General features: G+C 59.5%; 1 protein-coding gene across 2 annotated transcripts in view; it reads left to right on the top strand.

Annotated features, from left to right (window-relative positions):
* The window catches only part of MGLL (monoglyceride lipase), an 89,501-nt gene that overhangs the window by 55,780 nt on the left and 13,592 nt on the right, over positions 1 to 20,129 (top strand). For both annotated transcript variants that reach the window (XM_027523747.1, XM_027523746.1), the window contains exons 4-5: positions 13,822 to 13,958; positions 15,004 to 15,114. In XM_027523747.1, the coding sequence (XP_027379548.1) occupies positions 13,822 to 13,958; positions 15,004 to 15,114 (248 nt within the window). The remainder of the gene's footprint in view (positions 1 to 13,821; positions 13,959 to 15,003; positions 15,115 to 20,129) is intronic.

Raw genomic sequence — 20,129 nt, 5'->3', positions numbered from 1 at the left:
ACGGTGAGGGGAAGCTGATGGGCGCAGACTGGGGGCCATGTCCTGGGCTGCACCAGGGAACGGGCCGGGCCCAGAGAGGGCGTGCGTCCTGCTCTGGGCCGCCCAGCAGGCCGGGGCCTGGACTCCTAGACGGGGCCCAGCCCAGCTTGCTGCCCCCCGTGTCTCGGAGGCCTTCTCCACAGCAAAGCCCGAGGGCCCCTCTCGCTCGGGCTGGACTTGAGACCTCCTCTCAGTCCCTGTGGGCCTGCTGGTTGACCTGGGGGAGCCCCTTGTCAGCGACCCCAATCTCTGGCCCCCCATGATCCCCACTTCCTTGAGGTGCATCTGGAACTCGAGGCTCCAGCCCCCCCCAAGCCCGTCTCCGGGGTGCGGCCTTGCGGGTGAGGCCATCTCAGCATCATCGTGTGCCGACGCGGGTCCCGGGCCCCGGAGGCACAGGGAGAAATCCGGGGGCCTCTTGGGGGGCACACAGGACGAAGGAGGGCTTAGCGCCATGGTGGGGCAGGGAGAGATCCCGATGGAGCCTGTGTGGAGCCCGGAGCCGGGGGAGGACGGAGCGTGGGGGCCTGGGGACGAGGCCTTGGTGTGGCCTTCCGCGGCCCCAGGCCATCGGAGGGAGGCGCCCAGGGGCCCCAGGAGGAGCGGCGGGACCTGCTCGCACCTCGAGGTCACTCGCTCCTGGGGCAGGGCCCCTCAGGTTTGCAGACCCCTCCCAGGAGAAACGAAGAGGCAGGGCAGGGGCAGGCGCGTGTTCCCTGCAGGCCCGCAGGCCCGGCGGGTGGTGTGCAGACCCCTGCGCTGGAAGAGGCCCAGGGCTGGAGCGCACGCCGTCAGGGAGCCTGAGGGCCGCTCAGAGAGGAGTGCAGGGCTGGGGTCCGACTCCCGGGAAGGGCGGGGCGTGGGTGGTCCCAGCAGCTGCACAGATGAAGGGTACCGTCGGGGAAAGGGTGGACCCCTGCTGGGACCCAGGCGTCCCTGGACGGCCCTTCTGTTCCTGGAGTCGCCACCGTGAGGTCGAAACACGAGGCACAGAAGAGGAGCAACCTTTGCGGCCGGCGGGACGACTGCCGCTGGGACCTGCTTCCTCGTTTACTCATCCAGCAGTGCCCGCTGGAGTCGGGGCCATTTTCACCGAGGGGAGAATCAGGACCACGGCCGTGAGGCAGGTCCACATCCAAGCTCACGGCCAGACGCAGCCGGATTCAAACCCAGACCTGGCGCCAACCTTTATGTTCTTCCTCCAGAAACTCTGCCAGTCGAGGGTTCACAGAGCCGAGGAGAACACGCATCAGAACAAGAGCCTGTTTCATCCACCGTCTAACAAGAGTGAAGACGATCCTAAAGACACGGAGTTTAAAAATGGAGTATCTGTGGAAACCAGGTCAGGTCGGGACTCTGCCTGATCTGACCTATGGTCGCCCGTCCCTTGGACCCTCTATGAAATTTTGTGTTTTTAACATTAAACCTTTTCCTGAAGTTTCACTCCCGGGGACTGCTGGCCTGGCGGAGCTTGCCTCCAGCGCTGTTGGGAATCGCCTCGCATCCTGTTTCTCTGTGGAGGATGTTTATCTCTTGATCTCATCGCGTCCTGGAATTTCTGTCCCAGCCTCTCCCGCCCAGCAGCTGCTGCCTGTTTGTGAACCTCAGGCTCTCCCTCTGTGTGTGAGGTTCAGCCTCCATCAAGATCTGGGGGAAAGGTCTGGCCTTTCTGGGTGACTCTGGCTCACCCGGCATCACCCAGAGCCCCGCCTGCTCATGAGATGGAAAAGGAACGTGACCCCAGAGAGGGCTGGCTGAGCCCAGGAGGACCCGGCCCGTCCAGCCATCCTGCTGCTGATGCGAAAGGCAGACCGTCTCGCTGGATGCCGAAAACCGTAGTTATGACACTTTTTGTCATGCTGTTTCCTCTTATTTATGCAGTGGAGAGGAGGATGTTTTCAAATAAACCCTCTAAATATGAAATCCCGAGAATGCATTATTTCTAAAATGCTACACCATTAACCGCCTCTTAGCTGGTTACATTATAAAGCGTGTTGTTGTAACAGCTCAAAAAAAAAAAAAAAAAAAATCCGAGGCGAGATGTTTCCAGAGCCCATATGCCGAATCCTGGCATCCTTATACCTTTTTTCAAGCTGTTGTCAATTAGGGGAGAGATTAATTTCTGTCTCGATGTCCTCCACGCCATCGAGTCTGCACGTGGATGCTGTGGGAACCCCCTTTCTCCTGCCGTCCAGGGGCGCTCGCGCAGCGGGCGCTGGGGGACGAAAGGGCGTCGCTCCAAGTGTCCGTGATGGAAGCCTGGACCATCCGCAGACAAAAGAGGGCAAAGGGGCCTTGTTGAGGGAACTAACTGTTCCAGGCCAGCAAGCTGCGGCCTCGGCCTCTCTGCCGTTTGCACGTTTTCTAGACAGGGTGAGAGACGCAAGCGGAACCTCCCGATCGCACGGTGCTCGCTCCCTGTGCGGCAGGGAGCGGACGCCCGCCAGCGGGGCAGCACCGGGCTCTGTCCAGCCTGTTCCGCTCGCCGTGGTCCCTCTGCCCAGGCCTCCCTCGGTCCTCTGTCCCCGCTGTCTGCTCTGAAATAAGAAGGGCGTTTCTAGCATTTGTGCGGTGTGTCGGCTGTGACAACCGAACTTGGCACCTCTTAGCTTAAGGGTACAATTCTGCTTTTAAATCCTCTTTGGATTTAAAATCCTCCTGTCCTTGCCCTTCAGCATACAAGACTTGTCGCGTGTGGGGTTTCTGCTGTTAGATGTCTCAGGAGCGCAGAAAACAAGCCAGCCCTTCTTTTGAAATGAAGGGCTTTGAAAGAAAGTGTTAGTCGCTCGGTCGTGTCTGACTCTTTGCGACCCCTGCAGACGGTAGCCCACCAGGCTCCTCTGACCATGGGATTCTCCAGGCAAGAATACTGGCACTGGTGGCCATTTCCTTCTCCAGGGGATCTTTTCCACCCAGGGATTGAACCTGGGTCTCCCGTGTTGGCAGGCAGATTCTTTCCCTGTAAATGCAGGAGACCCAGTTTGATCCCTGGGGAAGCTCCCATGAAAATGGGCTTTGAAACTGTGATGCTGAATTCTGAACAGCACGATCACGCTGCAGCCTGAAGTCGGGAGGGTCGATGGAGAAACTGGCTTCCTCTTTCCCGCAGAGCAATGAGGGGAGACGGGAAGCAGGGGGTGCAGAACAGTCTGGGGGAAACCTGCGGCCCTGGGATGGGAGGTTTTCTGTCACACCTCCTTTGGGTGCGCCTGATGTGGCTTGAGCTTTCACAGAAGACCTCCCAGCAGTCAGGGCTCCCAGCTCGCTCAGCTTCGGCTATCTTACGCACCAATGTCCGGGTCAGGCATGTGTTCCGTGGCTGTCTCCCTACCAAAGGCAGAGAAATGAGTTGCCCTAGAAAAACATTTGATGGCACGTTCTCCAGCCCCAAACAGTAGCTTTCTGTAGGGTTTTTACCTGGAAGCAAAGTACCAAAATGGGAAGAACGTGGGTTTGTGATACCTCCTGAAATAAAGACAGAGCTGTAAACTCCCTGAGCTGATAAGGATGTGATGAAATCCACGTTTCCGTCCTTGGCTGGGGACCATGGAAATTCTCGAGTTGGAGAGCATTGTCAACTCTATAAATGAGGACTCCCCAAAATAGTCTTATCTTTCAATCGAGAGATCCTGATTTGGCAAGTTTATCCTAACGATTCTGTAAGCATCTGTGAAAAGTTGTTCATCTCAGTGTTATTTAGAATAGCAAAGATTGTCGACGACCTGAGTGCCCTGCCATTGAGAGTAATGTGAGCTCCGACTTGGTCCCCTGATAGGGTATGATGCAGTGTAAATCACAGTTAGAAATTATATGTCAGTGTGGGGGAAATAATTCATGTATTCCATGTGTTAAGTGAAATATCACTTCCCCTCAAAGCCGCAGAGCCTAGCCAAGACTGGACCCTAGCAGGCAAGCGGGACGTGTTTGTCCAGTCGCAATGGTCAGCTTCTGCCTCCTTCCTGCAGTGGCCCTGAGAGGACGCTTGTCAGCTGCAGGGCTGTCTTTCTCCCCAGCTCTGTCCTAACGCATACGCCCTGGATGGGAGATGAGGTGTTGACTGAGCAAGGAGTTTGGTCACACTCCCCGACTGCCCTGGCCAGGGGACGCTTGTGGCCACTTCCCCCAGGACCTTCTGCCCCTCTGTGAGGCCGCTGGGGGTCCCCGCAAAAGTGTCCTGCCAGCAGAGAACACAGTCGTTGCCGAACGGGTGGCGTTGTCTTGCCTGGGATGACTCGGGCTGGCCAAGAGGAGCCAGGAGGCCATGCCAGCTGAGATAGCGGCACAGACAGGACAGGGGCCCCCGGGGCCTCAGGAGGGGACGCGTGGTCGTGTGGGTCATCAAAGACATCAGTGGTGACAGTGAAGGCGTCCCTCAGAACTCGAGCCCTTTTCTTCCGAGGATGTATGTGTCCTGGAGGGCGTCGCAGGGCAGCCGATCCGTTTCCCTTCGGCCACCACGGCAGTGAGACCAGACCTGCAGTGTTTACTTCTGCTTGGCCAGGGCAGGGCTGGTTTGTTGCTTTTTTATTTAAAACATTCTTTTAAGTAATTAGAAGTCATTTGTTTGGCGGTGCCAAGTCTTGGGTGCAGCACGCAGGACCTGGTCGTTTCCCGACCAGGGATTGAACCCAGGCCTCCCACGCTGGGAACATGGGCTCCCAGCCACTGGGCCACCAGGGAAGCTCCTGTTGCTTTAAAAAAAATATTTTTGTCATCTCCACAACTAATATTTGCTGTCCACTTTGTGTATAACCCAGACCTGCGCACTTGACGTGCGTGGTCTTGCTTCATCTTGCCCAGAGTCCGAGGAGGGCACGCCTGCTGTGCGGGGGCCCTGGGGAGTCGAAACGCTGCAGGAGGCCGCAGCCTGTGGGGGCCGGGTTCGGTCCAGGACGCCCTATCCTGAGCTGTCCCTGGGCCCACGCCCGCCTCCACTGACACCTCCCTGGCTTTTCCCAGGTAATCCGCTGTGACCACAGGCAGCTTCTGTAACCGGAGCATGGACGCAGGGCTGTGCTGTTTAAGTCAGATTTTAAATTCAGGCCAGCGGGTCCAGGAGTTTTTTCATTCCACACGGCGTCGCCCCAGAACTTGTTTTCAACACTGCCTGTGGAGCTTTGAGTACTAGGGCGGGTTTTTGCGTAATTTTCACCTTGGGGCGTTTATATCCTTGACGCACGGCTGTGGCCACCACCCGCTCTGTGGTCATCCTGCCCCCACGGCATCAGGGGGCTCAGCTCCCTTGGCAGGGTTCCCGCCACCACCACCTGCCTGGTCCCCGCGGGACTGAGCTCGGTCCTCTGCTGGGAACTGAGCCGCACGGCCCCAGAGGGCCCATCTCTGACCCTTCACGGAGGGCCCACGGTCAGGGCCAGCTGGACGCCCGCCTCCAGCAGATGGCTTCTGCCCAAGGCCTCCCCTGCCTGGGGCGTTGCTCTGACCGCACGGGTCCGGGGGACACCGAGGCCGGAGTCCAGCCTCTGCCCCCGCCCCCTTCCTGGCATCGTAGCTGAGTTTGAACTTGCAGGAGCGTTGGTTCAGCACCCACCGATGGGGGGCATCCCCCTGCCCTGGGCCCTGCCTCGGCCTCAGTGTGCAGAGCTGGCCCCGGTCCAGGGCAGAGGAGCCATTCCTTTTGTGCGCTCGCTCTGCGGTCATTTCCATTGACTCCCTGTGGTAGAGAAATGCTGACTACCTTCTGCCTTTTCTGAAGGGGGTCCTGACTGGAGCTGGCGTTAGTTGCTGACGTCTCCAAAGCTTTGAGAGACCCCACTTCCGAAACATTAACTGCCCAGCGTCTCCCATCTTAGAGAGAGGAATCTGGGCTTTTCTTTCTTGTAAAGTGACTCAGCTGCCCCAGGCTCAGTTGCAGCTCTTGGGTTCCAGGTCCCTGACCAGGGATGAGACGTGAGCCCCCTGCATTGGGAGTGCGGAGTCTTAGCCACCGGACCCCCAGGGAAGTCCTTGTTCTCGTTTCTAAAGCAGTTCACTTCAGCATGGCTGACCTCCTTTGCTTTTTATTTAATGCTTATTTACTTTTGGCTGTGCTGGGTCCTCACTGCAGTGGCCTCTCATTGCAGAATATCTGTAGCACATGGGCTTAGTAGTTACGGCTCTGGAGCACAGGCGTAGGAGTTGTGGTGCGTGGGCTTAGCTGGGCTTCCCTGGTAGCCCAGATGGTAAAGAATCTGCCTGCAATGCAGGAGATCTGGGTTCAACCCGTGAGTCAGGAAGACCCCCCTGGAGGAGGGCATGGCTACCCACTGTAATGTTCGTACCTGGAGAATCCCATGGGCAGAGGAGCCTGGCGGGCTACAGTCCATGGGGCCACAAAGAATCGGACATGACTGAGTAAACGTGCAGGCACCAAGGAAGCCCCCTCTTTTGCTTTTTAAAAGCACGCATTTGTTACTGTTTCAGTAGAGGTTAGACTTGGGATTGAAGGCGGGAGGAGAAGGGGACGACAGAGGATGAGATGGTTGGATGGCATCACCAATTCAATGGACATGAGTTTGAGTGAGCTCCGGGAGTTGGTGATGGACAGGGAGGCCTGGCGTGACAGGTTCTGCATTTTTCCGTGGATTCCGGAAGCTCCACACAGCTGTCAGGTACCACGTGGGAGCTTCGGTCCTCTTGTGGGAACCCAACAGACCAGCTTACTGTTTTGAAGGAAAAAGGGTCTGTTCGAAGTTAAACTTATTTTCAGTTAGAAAATAAACTATGGTTATGCAGAGGATGCTGGTGAGGAGAAATACAGATTAAAGATGCAGAAGGATCTCTGAGGGGAAGATCGTGAACACCGAGACAGCTTGGGGGTTTTCTCGCGGAGACTGTGTGTGGAGAAGAGGCGGCCAGTGTGTGTGGAGGCCCACCGTGTGCCGGGCGTGCTGTGCTGGTACACATGTCCACACCAGCCTCGAGAGGCGGCGACTGACGTCCCCAGTGTTACAGACGGACTAGTGGCCAGTGCCGAGCGAGCACCTGAAAATCTGTGTTTCATTTCCTTGCTTGCTTCTTTTTTAATGCAAACACTTTTTGATTTTTGCTGCCCGGGGTCATAGTTGCCACACGCAGGATCCGAGGTGCAGCATGCGATCTAGTGCCCTGACCGGGGATTGAACCCAGGCCCCCTGCACTGGCTAAACTCGGACACCTTACTTGCCCTTTTCAGTTCGTATTTAATTTCTAAGGCTCGTTCATGTCGCTGCATGTTGCTATTCAATCATTCAGTCGTGTCTGACTCTTTGTGACCCATGGACTGCAGCACACCAGGCCTCCCTGTCCATCACCAACTCCCGGAGCTCACTCAAACTCATGTCCATCGAGTCAGTGATGCCATCCAACCATCTCATCCTCTGTCGTCCCCTTCTCCTCCCGCCTTCAATCTTCCCCAGCATCAGGGTCTTTTCCAATGAGTCGGCTCTTTGCAACAGGTGGCCAGAGTTTTGGAGTTTCAGCTTCAGCATCAGTCCTTCCAATGAATATTCAGGACTGATTTCCTTTAGGATGGACTGGTTCGATCTCGGGGGACTCTTAAGAGTCTTCTCCAGCAGTACAATTCAAAAGCATACATTCCTCGGCACTCAGCTTTCTTTAGGGTCCAACTCTCAGATCCATACATGACCACGGGAAAAACCATAGCCTTGACTAGACAGACCTTTGTCGGGAAAGTGACGTCTCTGCTTTTTAATATGCTGTCCAGGTTGGTCGTAGCTTTTCTTCCAAGGGGCGAGCGTCTCTTGATTTCGTGGCTGCAGTCCGCCAGCAGCACACAGTTGCTACCTGAGGCTTTCGGTCTTCATCGTCCCCCTGCTGTGGAATGGCCCTTGCTGCAGGGTGCCTGCTCCCCAGCAGTGACTCTGGGCTTCAGGGAACGGTGTTGCCCCATCTCCTGCCACCGCCCAGGACCTTCTCCTGGGTGTGTGGCCTCCTGGGGATGGAACCGCTGGCTGCAAAGGATGGAATTTCAAACCTGTGAGATGCAGGCTGTCTTCCAAAGTGGCGGTCCAGCGTCCCCCGGGTGATGTAGACAGGCTGGTGACTCCCTTTAGATTCAGACCCGGGGCTCAGACAGGCGCCCTCCCTGCCCCTCACTGGTCTGGGTTGCACTGGCGCTCTGCCGAGTGGCTGCCTTCCTCTCTGGGTCCGTGTGGCCGTGACCCCTACGCGAGGCTCCTCCCGTCCAGTCCTGTGGTTCTCAAGGCCAGAGGGGCCACAGTGACCATCTGCCTCGCTGCTGAGCCATATGTCCTGGAAGAGGCCCACGCCTGCCTCCTGCTGGCCTCCTGTGGGCCGGCCAGGAACGCGGGCCTGCAGCCCTGCTGGGCTGGACGAGAGTCCATCCCCTTCCTGGTCAGACGTTCCGAGGGCCTGGGTCCACGCAGGACATTCCATCTGCGTGGAGCGTCTGGAGGAGCAGAGGTGAGCGGTGGGGAGAGAATTCAGCTTGTGCAGACCCTCCAGTGTGGCGTGTGTTCATCCGTCAGGGTCCTGCTGCGGACCCTGGCCAGAGATACGTGTGGTGCGCCCCCGTGAGGGAGAATGGTGAAGCTGGGAGCCCGTGCGCTGACGTCCAGTGGAGTCAGTGCGTCCCTCGGGCTCGCCCTGCTGGCCTGTGTTCAGTGGCCTGTGTTTGCAACTGCAGGTGCGTCTTGCCCTGATGGTAACAGTAGGGACGTCCGAGGTCGATTTGGGGGAGCAGAGAGGACCCAGAGGCACCGTGCTGGGCCCCGCCACGCAGCAGGAGGCCTCTGGGGCTGCGCGTCCCGGGGTCAGCCCTGCCCGAGGACGGCAGAAGCTGAGATTTGGGGTCTGAACCCAGCGCTCAAGTCCGTGGCCGCCCTCTAACTCATCGGGGGGCGAGCTCCCGCCAGTCTGTCTGTGGGTCAGTTTGCTCAGCCAGAAAATGGGGGAGAATTCACAGGTGAACTGCAGAGTGGTGAGGATCACGTGAAATGAATCCTGGGAACAGGGCTGTGCGGATTACAGCCCGCTGCGTCCACACCGGGTCTTGTCATGACTGGTTTTTTATGCTTCGTCTCTCTCCTTACTCAAGGTGCGTTTCACCAGCTCTTCCGTCTGTAAGAGAAGGAGTCCCGGGTAGAACCGGTTCCCTGAGAAGAGGGGAGTCGGATTCTCGTTTCCTCCGGTCCCAGGGTTAGCGGGACCCCCACCTTTCTGGGCGGGTCCTCAGTCTTCAGGACGTGGTGCCACCGGATCACGTGGAGGGAGAAATGTTTTGTATGAGACAGAGACGGGATCGCTGAAACATTCCGCAAAGGCTTACGTGCTTATCGGGCACGGAATTCGCTGCTAGTGCGTTTTACGGGACGTGGGCTGGGTTTTGATCAGGTGTGGAATCAGGTTTTGTGGAGTCAAAATCTGATCAGGTTTTGATCAGGAGACGCATAGAGATGACCGCCAGGAGGCAGAGTTTATTGTACTCAAAGATCCCCAGAACCAGGAGCAGGACCACTTGGGGCTGCTGCAGGACCACTCCCGGGACCACTCAGGGAGGCACGGGCTGGGCCGCAGGCAGAGGGAGGCGGTGGGGAGTGGATGGGAGGCTTTGCTGCAGTTGCTTTGAGAAGGAACGGTGGGGTGGGATGAGCCCGGTGAGGATGGGCTGCTTTGGGTACCGTCAATGGGCTGAGGGGTCTGGGGGCCTGGGTGACGGGACAGTGAGTGGCCCGGGGAGGTGGGCTCTGGACTGGTTGGTTTGCGTGTGACAGGCCAGCTCACGAGTCGGTTCTTTCCTGTGTCTGGAGATTCACTAACCTTGGGAGCAGCAGTCCTTCTAGGGTCAGCTTCAACCAGATGGTAAAGTGTCAAAATACAGAGGATTTAACAGAAACAGAGCACAGCAGCATCAGGGTAAACAGAGCACAACAGGCTGGACCAAGGCCTGCAGTGAGGCTGTCTTAGAGCGTATGAGGGCGAGAACGCTCATCGCAAACAGCCCTGCCGCTCTGTCCGTGTGCTGGGAATGGAAACGCCTTGTCAGATGAACTGGCCACAGTGATGGGTGGCCGTCGTGGAAACAGAGGCTGCAGTCCATTTCAGCAGGCGTAAAGCTGGCTCCCGCCCCCGGCCAGGCCGTCACCAGGAGCCGGAGGAGCCTGCAGACCAGTGAACGGAGATCCTGGGTCTGAGGACGGCCTGGCTCGCGGGCGCGTGCGTGCCCAGCCTCCTGCCGAGGTCCCAGGCGGACTGTGCCATTGGGTCTGAGGACGGCCTGGCTCGCGGGCACGTGCGTGCCCAGCCTCCTGCCGAGGTCCCAGGCGGACTGTGCCATTGGCTCCCAGCGCAGCCCCCCAGCAGAGCCGTGTCCCCCCCAGCTCGCGGAGTCCTCGGTCCATGGGGAAGGGGCGGTGCTGGGGGCGGGGGGGCCCTAATCAGCGCACCTGAGACAGAGACCTGAGGTGTGTGGGGTGCACGGGGAAACTCACGGCTGTGTGGCAGGGACTGCACGTGGGTCTCGGGGCTCCCTCCCGGCCTGAGAACTGGCGGGGTGGGCGCAGGCCACCATGCTTCACCGCGGGGCTGGCCTGTGCGTAGGCCCACCAGCAGGCCAGCGCAGAAAGCCAGAGACAGGCCAGGCTCGCGTGGAAAAGGAGGCTCCCGTGAGTGACATCACCACTCAGCGCAGGGGTGCAGGGCACCTCGTGAGCTGCTGAGACAGTCAAGCCACGCCTGCTGCTCGGAACTTGGTCCAGGCGGTTGGACGGCACTGGGAATGTACTACATGCCCCAAGTCAGCTCAGTCTATGGGGGTCGCTGGTTGGTGGTGTGAGCGACACCTCGGTTTTAAGAAGGAAAGAACCCCCAGGCAAGGGAGCCGTGTCTCACACCATGAACCCCGACAAGCTGCGCTGGATCAGGATGTGTGCGTGGAGACTGAAGCCGCGCCCGGGGACGCCGGCGGTCAGTCGCCCTGCTCTGTGAATGTGCCTGCCGGCCCTGAGCAACACACTCACAGAGGGCTGCTGCGAATCTTATGCTGTGCGTGTGTCACCCCCACCAAGAAATGGAACCAGAAAAGAACTCAGAAAAAAATGCTGAGTTCCTTGACACCCCTGCAGTAGAGAAGGCCATTATAACTGAGAATCAAAATTCAGAAGCCACAAAAGGAAAAGATCGACAATTTTCTCAAAAATCTTCCATAGCTAAACACGACGTTAAGTTGAAGGACAGATGACCAGCTCGTGTACACAGAGCTCTTAGATGTCAAAAAATGAAAAACCTTGATAGAAAAAAAACAAACAGCAAAGACAGGAATTCTCAGTTTACCAGGAAAGAAATACAAGTCCCTCTTAAAACGTGAGAAGACGTTTGACTGGCACGTTCTCCTGTCTTTCGGGTGCGAATCCACAGAGTGACGTGCTTTGTTGGGAGGCCAGTAGATTCAACCCAGCACGCCCCCCGTGGACGACGTCAACCCGCCGAAACGGCATCTGTGGGCACCTTTCAGCCAAGCAGACCTGCTCCTGGCCGTGCACCCCAGAGGCGCGCGTTCATGGAGCTGGAAGAGTCATCCCCAGAGATGAGGTGCAGGCAGTGGTGTGGTGAACAGGGGTCGAATGTCACACACACAGTTTTGGCGAGAGGTGGCTGGAATGACCATGGTTCACCCACACGAGGAGCCCTATGACAGGAAGAGTGTGCCATCTGAAGTAATCTCCAGACTGTGTTAAAATGGAAAAAAACTGGCGTAGAATAGGGTGGATCTGTGCATGCTACCTTTTATGTAAAAGGAAAAAAAGGGGAAATATGGATAGATTGATATATTCTTATTTTTGCAAAAAGAAATGCTTTTGACAGAAGACAAAGAAAATAATAAAATGTTTAGCCGTGGGGAACAAGAGGAAACAGGAGTAGAAATGAGACCTTGCTGAGTGGATCTTTTTTCATTTTTCTAACTGTTGTACCAGGCAAATGTTTACATAATCAGAGAAGAGAATTAAACTGGAAGATGAAATAGAAAAATTTATAGTTGTCAACAACAAGTTTATTTTGAAATTAATCTAATCGGGTATCGATAAGTAACATAGGCAGACAGAGAAAATAATTGTGTTTACAATTCTTTGGACTTTAAACGTAATACTCTGTCCATATCGATACTGAACTACATTCTCAGGTCTGGGGAGTGGGCTAGGGATTATCGTGTAGCGGGTACGTTGGGCGGCTTGGATAGCAAAGTACCACAGACTGAGTGATGTCAAGGGCAGGAATTTACGACCTGAACGTTCTGGAGGCTGGAAATCCAAGACGAAGCTCTTGACCGGGCTGGCTCCTCCCAGGGTCTCTGCCCGGCGTGCAGACGGCTGTCTCCTCCCCGCGTCCCCACTCGTGGTGGGACAGTCCAGCCTGTCCCCCCGCACGTCCATGTCTTACTCTCTTCTTACGAGGACACCAGGCCGAGGGCGTTCTGTCAGTCGCTCAGCCGTGCCCGACTCTGCGACCCCACGGACCACAGCCCACCAGGCTCCTCGGTCCATGGGATTTTCCAGGCAAGGATACTGGAGTGGGCTGCCGTGGGTGGGGGGCAACTTAATCACCTCTTGAAAGACCGTGTCTGCAAACCCAGCTGCCTCCTGCGCGGTGGGTGTGGGGTGTCAGCGTGTGAGTGGGGGGCGGGGGTCCAGCCCACAGCAGGCCCACACGGCCTCAATCTGGGGGTGATGGAGAGGTTCTGCGGGGACGTGGTGATGGTCGCACGGCAGTGGGAGTGTGTGTGGAAATGTGTGATGATGACGGGGACGATGGCACGCTTTACCTCCGTTAGAAGTAAAAACGAGCTTAAGAGGCTCGGCCTGCCACCGAGAAGGTGACAGGAGGGGTCTCCGGACTGCACGGTCAGAGGTGTCAGAGGCGGGTGGGCTGGGCAGCGGTGCGCGGGCACACGTGGCAGACGGCAGCAGAGAACAGGCTGTGGTCTGGCCTCACGGAGGGTTTCCGAGTCGGAATCTTGGCGGCCTGGCTTCCAGCCACTGCGAGCCCCGCTTTCCGTCCGTGGGGTGGGGGGCTCGGTCACAGCCCCTCCGGGCAGAGGCGGCCGAGGGGCTTCAGGCCGGCGTGCTCGATGTGCATCCCTGTGCTGAGGAGTGCCTTCTCTTCTGCACTTTGCAAATGCTCACATCACACGGTTTCCATGGCAACCGGCATCCCTCAGGGAGGGGAGCGTGGAGGGGCCCTCAGAAAGGACTCGGGGAAAGGACCAGCTTGGATCCAGGAGGAGGGAAACGCCCAGGAGGGAGGCAGCACGGCCTAGTCCCGCTGCTGCCTTGCGGAGACCGTTTCTGGCGCCCCTAGGCTGGTGCACATCTGTCCCCTCCTCGTCCCCGAAGGTGGGAGGGAGGGGACGGGATGCGGCCTTCATCTGGTGACATGCTGGCGCTCGGACGCACGCCCTGAGGTTCGAGGAGCTGGGGCGCCCGGGAGCCCGGGGGGACTCGGACTCCATGTGCCCGTCCTGCTGCCCTCGGGGGAAGTGGCCACCGGGAAGGCCTCCTGGCTGCATGGACAGGCTCTGCAGCATTTACCTCCCGGCTCGTCACCTCCTGCCTGTGTGATCCTGGGCACATTCCTTAACCTCTCTGTGCTTCCATTTCATAATCTGTAAGATGGGTTTGAGGGCGGTGGAGACGTTCCACACGAGAGAGCGCGCTTGGGAGGGTTGCGGGGGTCCTCCCTGGAGAGTGGTGGTCGTTCGGTGAGGAGACCGCCGGGCTTGGTGGGGGCGCCAGCCTCTGCTGACCAGTTCTGTGCCTGTTTCCCTTCCAGTCGGCCACGGGCAGAGCGAGGGCGAGAGGATGGTGGTGTCCGACTTCCACGTCTTCATCCGGGATGTGCTCCAGCACGTGGACGCCGTGCAGAAGGACTACCCGGGGCTGCCTGTCTTCCTCCTCGGCCACTCCATGGTGCGTAGGCCGCAGAGGGCCCGGGCCAGCGCCCCCGGCGTCCGCCCGGCTGCAGATGGGGGGTCGTCCTCTGCACACGCTGCACGTGGGCTCCCGGGGGTGTTTGCTCAGGAAACAGGGTGGGGTCGGCGTCTGGAGGCGGCCCCAGAGGAGGGCTTCTCCACCCACTCCTCCCCTTCAGGGAGGGGGTCACTCTGCTCCCACTTTTTGGGGTGGGGCCCCTCGGTTCGTGCTTCCTGCTGGTTTCAGAGTCACGCGGTTCCCACTAGGACAGGGGTCCCCAGAAAGCAGTCCTTAAAGGCCATTCCTAATCCCTTCTGCCTTTTAAATACACAAACTCCTCTCAGAATCTTTAAATCATCTGTGAACTTTAAATCATCTGTGGTCTTTAAATCGAGCTGTGATCTTTAAATCGAGTCTCCTCAAACCAGCAGCACGCAGGCCAGGCCTGCCTGCAGGCGCCCAGCCACGTGGGCCGGCAGAGGACTGTGAGCTGCTGTTCTGCACCCTGGGGACCTTCCCTCCCCACCTGCCCGCCCGGCCCTGTCCCTGCCAGTCTCTTCCCGGCCTGGCGCTCGTGAGCGTCTGGATTTCAGCCCCTGGTTCAGATCCGCTCCAGTCAATAGCCGAGGTGGCCGCCCGCCTTCAGCACCCGCTGTGTCCACTCAGTGTTTTTCTTGGAACCTGGATTCCTGGGCCCTTTAACTGAACCAGGAAAAAAAAAGTGTAGCAATCTCTTATTATCCTCTGATTTTTTTTTTAATCTCATATCAAGCCTGATGGACTGGATGAGTTGGGGGTCTGACAGCTTTTGGCTTGAAATGAAATAGAAATGTGTCTCTGTGGCACTTAGAGCCCTCAAGCGGGGACCTTCTTTACATCCCCTGAAACGTTTGCTCTTGGAAAGCCCTGGGGAAACGTGTAACAGGGTGGTCGTGGGCCCAGCTCACCTGGCGCTCGAGGGCGCCTGTTCCAAGGCAGCAGCTCTGGGCCTGGGGGACCCACTCCGGCGCCCCCGCCCAGCACGTGCCCCCTCTTCCCGCAGGGCGGCGCGATCTGCATCCTCACGGCCGCGGAGAGGCCGGGCCACTTCTCGGGCATGGTTCTCATTTCCCCGCTGGTCGTCGCCAATCCAGAGTCGGCGACACTTTTCAAGGTAAGCAGGCCTCCTGCTCCGTGAGCCCCGGCAAGCCTCCCTGACCCTGGGCCCGCGCTCATGCTCGCGTCCGGGGCGGAGGGGCTTCTCCTGCTGTCGTGACGAGGTCTGGGCGCAGTGAGCATTGTTGTGGCTGGAACTCGGTCATTTCTCAAGTCAGGTGTGGTTTCCTCCCCCAAACAAACAAATCGGCTTCCCGTCTGGGTGTTTCTCGGTGGACGTTCAGAGGAGGAAAGGCCTCGCCGCTGCCCACGGCTGCGCACGGCTCTGACCCACGTGGCTCCTCGGGGGTGTTTTTCTGGCCGTGACGGTCCTCATGGAGCTCCCAGAGGGTTGTGGCCTGGGCTGGGCTTTCCCCCCTGAGGAAGCGGCGGAGACCACGGCCTGGGAGCAGCCAGATCGTGGATGTGGGATGCTGACCCGATCTGGGCCCAGGTTTCAGAGACTTGAGACCCGGGGAGGATGAGAGACGCGGGGCCCACGCTCTGGTCAGTCTATGCCTGACGCAGGCCGGGCGGGCAGCTGCTACCCCACAGCCAGTGCTCAGGACTCTCAGAGGAGCAGGAGGGGGCAGTGAGGTGGGGGCCACCCTGCAGGACACGGCGCACCACCCCCTGCCCCGCGGTCAGTGACAGGGCAGAGGGGCACTGCCCCGATGTCCTGGTGGGCCCCTGAGGACCCAGCGCCACAGCTGTGACCCCGACCCTGGGCGTGGGCGTCCAGCGGAGACAGGGTGTCAGCAACTTGAAGCCGGGCTGGACCGAGCTTCAGGAGAAACCAGGGTCTCTCTGAGCACTGAAGCAGAGAGCACCCCTCTACTCAGTTCTCCGAACGGGCCCGCCAGCCAGCTCCTCCGAGTTTTATCCTGTCTGGAAATCAACTCCAGTGGATTTCAGTGCCTGGTGGAGGCGGGACCGCCTGGAAGGATGGGTTCATTCAGACTCCCAGGCAAGGCTCCGGGGGGCTTGGTCTCCTGGCCCCCTCCCCTCCTGGTCATGATCACGTAGTCTGCGGCCGGACCACCTGAGGGTCCTGGTCAGAGAAGAGAGTGAGCTGGACCGGGGTCCTGGGTGGAGCCCCCACGGCGCTCCGCGGGCTCCGTTCGTGATGTGTTTGCACAGCGTGTGCTGGGCTCACGTGTGAATCGTGCCCTCAGCTCCCGCCCTCAACTCACCCCAGGGGCGGGGAGGTCGCTGGCTGCGGTTACGCTCGGGACCCCGGGGCTTGGAAAGGACCCTCGGCTCCCCGGGTCCACCCCCCGCTCCCCAGGGCTGTCCACTCCCCATCAAGGGCATCTCCCCAGAGGGGACGTGCCCCCCACCCCAAAAGAGCCCAGGACCCTGGGGGGTTTCAGATGAAGGGCACAAGGGCAGGGGATGGGGGGCAGCCAGGCCCCGATGGGGAGCCCACCCGGTGCCCCCTCCAGTCTTGGGCAGTCTGGGGGCTCCTGGGCAAGGCCTCTGTTGGGACCTCGCCCAGCCGGTGCTAATAGATGTCCTTGTGGGCAAGGGAATGTGGGTCCTGGTTGTTAACCAGGATTCACGAGAGTCCTTGCGGACCCCAGCCCTGGAGGGCATCCCCTCCCCTCTGTGAAGCCCGTTGCTGCCCCGGGGTTGTGGGGGTCAGGCAGTCCTGACCCACGAGGCCCAGGGACGCCCCCGCCCCTCCGTGAAGCCTGTGAGTGCCCCGGGGAGGGAAGGTCGGGCAGTCCTGACCCGCAGAGTCTGCATCACGTCTGCCGTGCGGGAGCCCGGGGTCACTCTCTGGCCTCACCTCACCTGAGCAGCTTTGGAAGGAAATCTCAGGCTCGTGGGGCTCTAGGCGATGCCAGTGGACACAGGAGCGGTCCTGCAGCAGCTGGGGGCGAGGCAGAGGGCGCAAGCCCAGCTCCCCCTGTCGGCCGCGGCCGGGCGGCGGGCGTGTGCGTCTCCGAGGGTCGTGCGTCAGGTGGGAGCGTGTCGTCTGTTCTTCCTGTGCTGTGCTTCCAGCAGCCTGCCGCTGTGCGTGTGGCTTGCTGTGGGTCAGGTGAGGCCTCCCCGCCCTGCCTTTGGGTTTCCAGTGGTTCGGTCTTCAGGACCCCAGAGACAGGTTCCTAGAGACTCCCCTTCTGGCCGAGGTAGACCATGAGGTAGGGGGCTTCCCTGGGCCCCGAGGCTGTAGGGTGAGGTAGGGGCTTCCCTGGGCCCCAGGGCTGTAGGGTGAGGTAGGGGCTTCCCTGGGCCCCGAGGCTGTAGGGTGCGGCACGCAGAGCTGTGTTCGGGTCTGTGACTCCCATCCCAGAGCGCGGCTCCAGGACAGGTTCACGGCTGCCGGTCCCCCACGGGTTTCCGCAGTGGCTCAAACGGTAAAGGACCCGCCTGCAATGCAGGAGATGCGGCTTCAATCCCTGGGTCGGGAAGTTCCCCTGGACAAGGGCACAGCTGCCTGCTCCGGTATTCTTGCCTGGGAAATCCCCTGGACAGAGGAGCCTGGCGGGCCACAGTCCATGGGGTCGCAGAGTCAGACGCAGCGTAGCGACTGACTTTTTGCTCTGTTTCATTGTCCCGATGGAGACATTTCACAAAGTAGCACGAAGCATCGGGGCCTCGGGGCGCAGACGGGCACATGGAGGGTGGCAGCCCCCCGCCCCCCATGTGAGAGTGCCAGCCCCTGCCCCCAGCCCCAGCACAGCTGGTTCTCGCCCCACTTCCAGCCGGCTAGGATATGTGCAGCCTGGGGACGAGATGGGGAGAACACTGTCTGCACTCAGATCCTGGTGGAAGCAGGAGTTTATAGACACAGCAAGCCTGGATCCCAGGACAAGTGTCAGGGTCAGTGGGACGCTTCCTGGACATGCCGCAGAGCAGCTGCCAGGGGACATGGGGACCCCCCACGCCCGAATTGGTGCCGTACCCCGACCTCCCCGGGACGGCACGCGGGCGGGGCTGCAGGGTGACCCGTCCTTTGTCCAGGAAAACCCGGCCTCGCCCTGGATGTTCTCCCTGAGTGAGGGCTGGAGTGATCCTCCAGGTGACCCTGTCCGCCTTTGGCTGGAGACTGCCCCTGGGGTCCCGGGTGGAGATGTGGGAGTGGCCCCGTGCTCCCAGACGCCCCCTCCTGAGGCGCCAGGGGCCGTGCGTGTGTGCCAGACACGCCCGGTTGACTTCCCCTCCGTCATTGCCCTGTGTGTGGTTCACGGACGGGAAATGAGGCTACAGTCTCGCTCAAGGTCAGCGCGCACCCTGGCTCGGCCAGTGGGCATGGCGGGATGTCCTTTCCCCCCAGATCCACCAGGGATCAGCTTCCCATCTGGGTGTTGCTCTTCTGCTTGTAGTCCCCGGAGTCCGGAAGGCCCTGGAGCCGGGGGGCTGGAGGGGACACGGGAGGGGTCCCGGGAAGGGCTGGTCATCAAGCTCAGATACAGTTAGACCGGGAGTCGGGGTGTGGCTGGGTCGTGACCTGGCCCCTGAAAGCGGCCGCCGCGTGCACCGGGGGCCTTGGTCCCACCCTGAGGCACGCAGGCTTCCTGTTGTCCACCTGGGGGTGCGCTCACCCAGGTGGCCAAAGTATTGGAGCTTCAGCTTCAGCATCAGTCCTTCCAATGAATATTCAGGGTTGATTTCCTTTAGGTTTGATCTCCTTGCAGTCCAAGGGACTCTCAAGAGTCTTCTCCAACACCATGGTTCAAAAGCATCAATTCTTCAGTGCTCAGCTTTCTTTATAGTCCAACTCTCACATCCATACGTGACCACTGGAAAAACCATAGCCTTGACTAGACAGACCTTTTTGGCAAAGTGATGTCTCTGATTTCTAATATGCTGTCCAGCTTGGTCATAATTTTCCTTCCAAACAGAAACTGGGGACCACAGACTCTCTGGGTTCCGCCGGAGGTCAGATGCAAGCCTGTCCCGCTCTGAGTCTCTGCTGCCTCCTCCTCCGGGGCTGGGGTCTCAGCTCCCAGGCCGTCCTCGGCCCGCGAGCACTGAGGTGCCCTGGGGGGCCCTGCGGCTGCACGGACCTGCCTTAGCCCGCTGGCCTCACGATGAGGGTGGCGGTCTCCTCCCAGGGCCGTGGCCAGGTCACTCCTTCCTGAGCGGGATCTGGGCTCTCTCCACGCACCCGCAGGATCCTCCAAAAATTTTGGAAGAAGTGTTCCAGTTGACAGGAAGAACCATTGTGTCATGGATGCCAGCTTCTCTGTGGGTGAGCCACTGTCCCACCCCTCCTCCTGGTGGCTGTGGGCTCTCTCGGTGGACGGTGCTGGGGCAGAGGAGGCGGCAGGCAGCAGGGACCTGGACAAATCAGTCCTCCCCGCCTGGGGTCTGCGGTGCTCTCCAGCCCCCCACCTGCCTACTCGCCTTGGACCTCGGGGCCCCTCCTCAACCCCGGCTGCCTTGATCACCAGTCAGCCACTCTCTGCTTCTTCCTAATGGAAAGGCTAAAGAAACCAGCCCACCCTTCAAGAGCGTGTGTGGGGCGGCGGTTCCGAGCTTCTCCCCCACCCTGAGACAGCGTTTCCCCATCTCTGCTTTTGTGGGGAGCAGGCAGAGAGGCACCCAGGTGTTTTTTTTTTTTAGCTGTGACCTTACTGCCATCAGAGATTCGTCTCTGCCCGATTGAGTCTTGTTAGAAACATGACTGGAACATACTTCGCTGGTTTGGAAGAGCTCAGGGTCTGGGTGGCGCCCCCCCCTCCCCCTGGGCTCCTTGGAAAGGGCACTGTGCAGGTCAGGTGTGGCCCTGTTCCTGGCCCTGCCCGTGGGGGTCGGGGACACTGCCCCTCGTGGAGCCGTGCTGCTGACTGTCAGGAAGGGAGGGGCCCGATGGGGGGCGCCCTGCCTGGTGCAGCAGCCAGGTGGGAGGAACAGGGCTTTGGGGGGAGACCTCGGGGCCCTTGGGGAGACCGGGAGCTCTGTGCAGCAGAGTCCTTGCCAGGACTCGGCGGGTGTCCCGGGAGAGAAAGTGAAGGGGCAGCTGAATAAAAAGACTGTGCTGGACGAGGCAGACAGACATGCCGGGGCGGGGGGAGGCGTCCT

The sequence above is a fragment of the Bos indicus x Bos taurus genome, chromosome 22, assembly GCF_003369695.1.
Source record: "Bos indicus x Bos taurus breed Angus x Brahman F1 hybrid chromosome 22, Bos_hybrid_MaternalHap_v2.0, whole genome shotgun sequence".
NCBI classification, from domain to species: Eukaryota; Metazoa; Chordata; class Mammalia; order Artiodactyla; family Bovidae; genus Bos; species Bos indicus x Bos taurus.
Note: the sequence above shows the minus strand (reverse complement) of the source record. Positions and strands in the feature narration are given on the sequence as shown.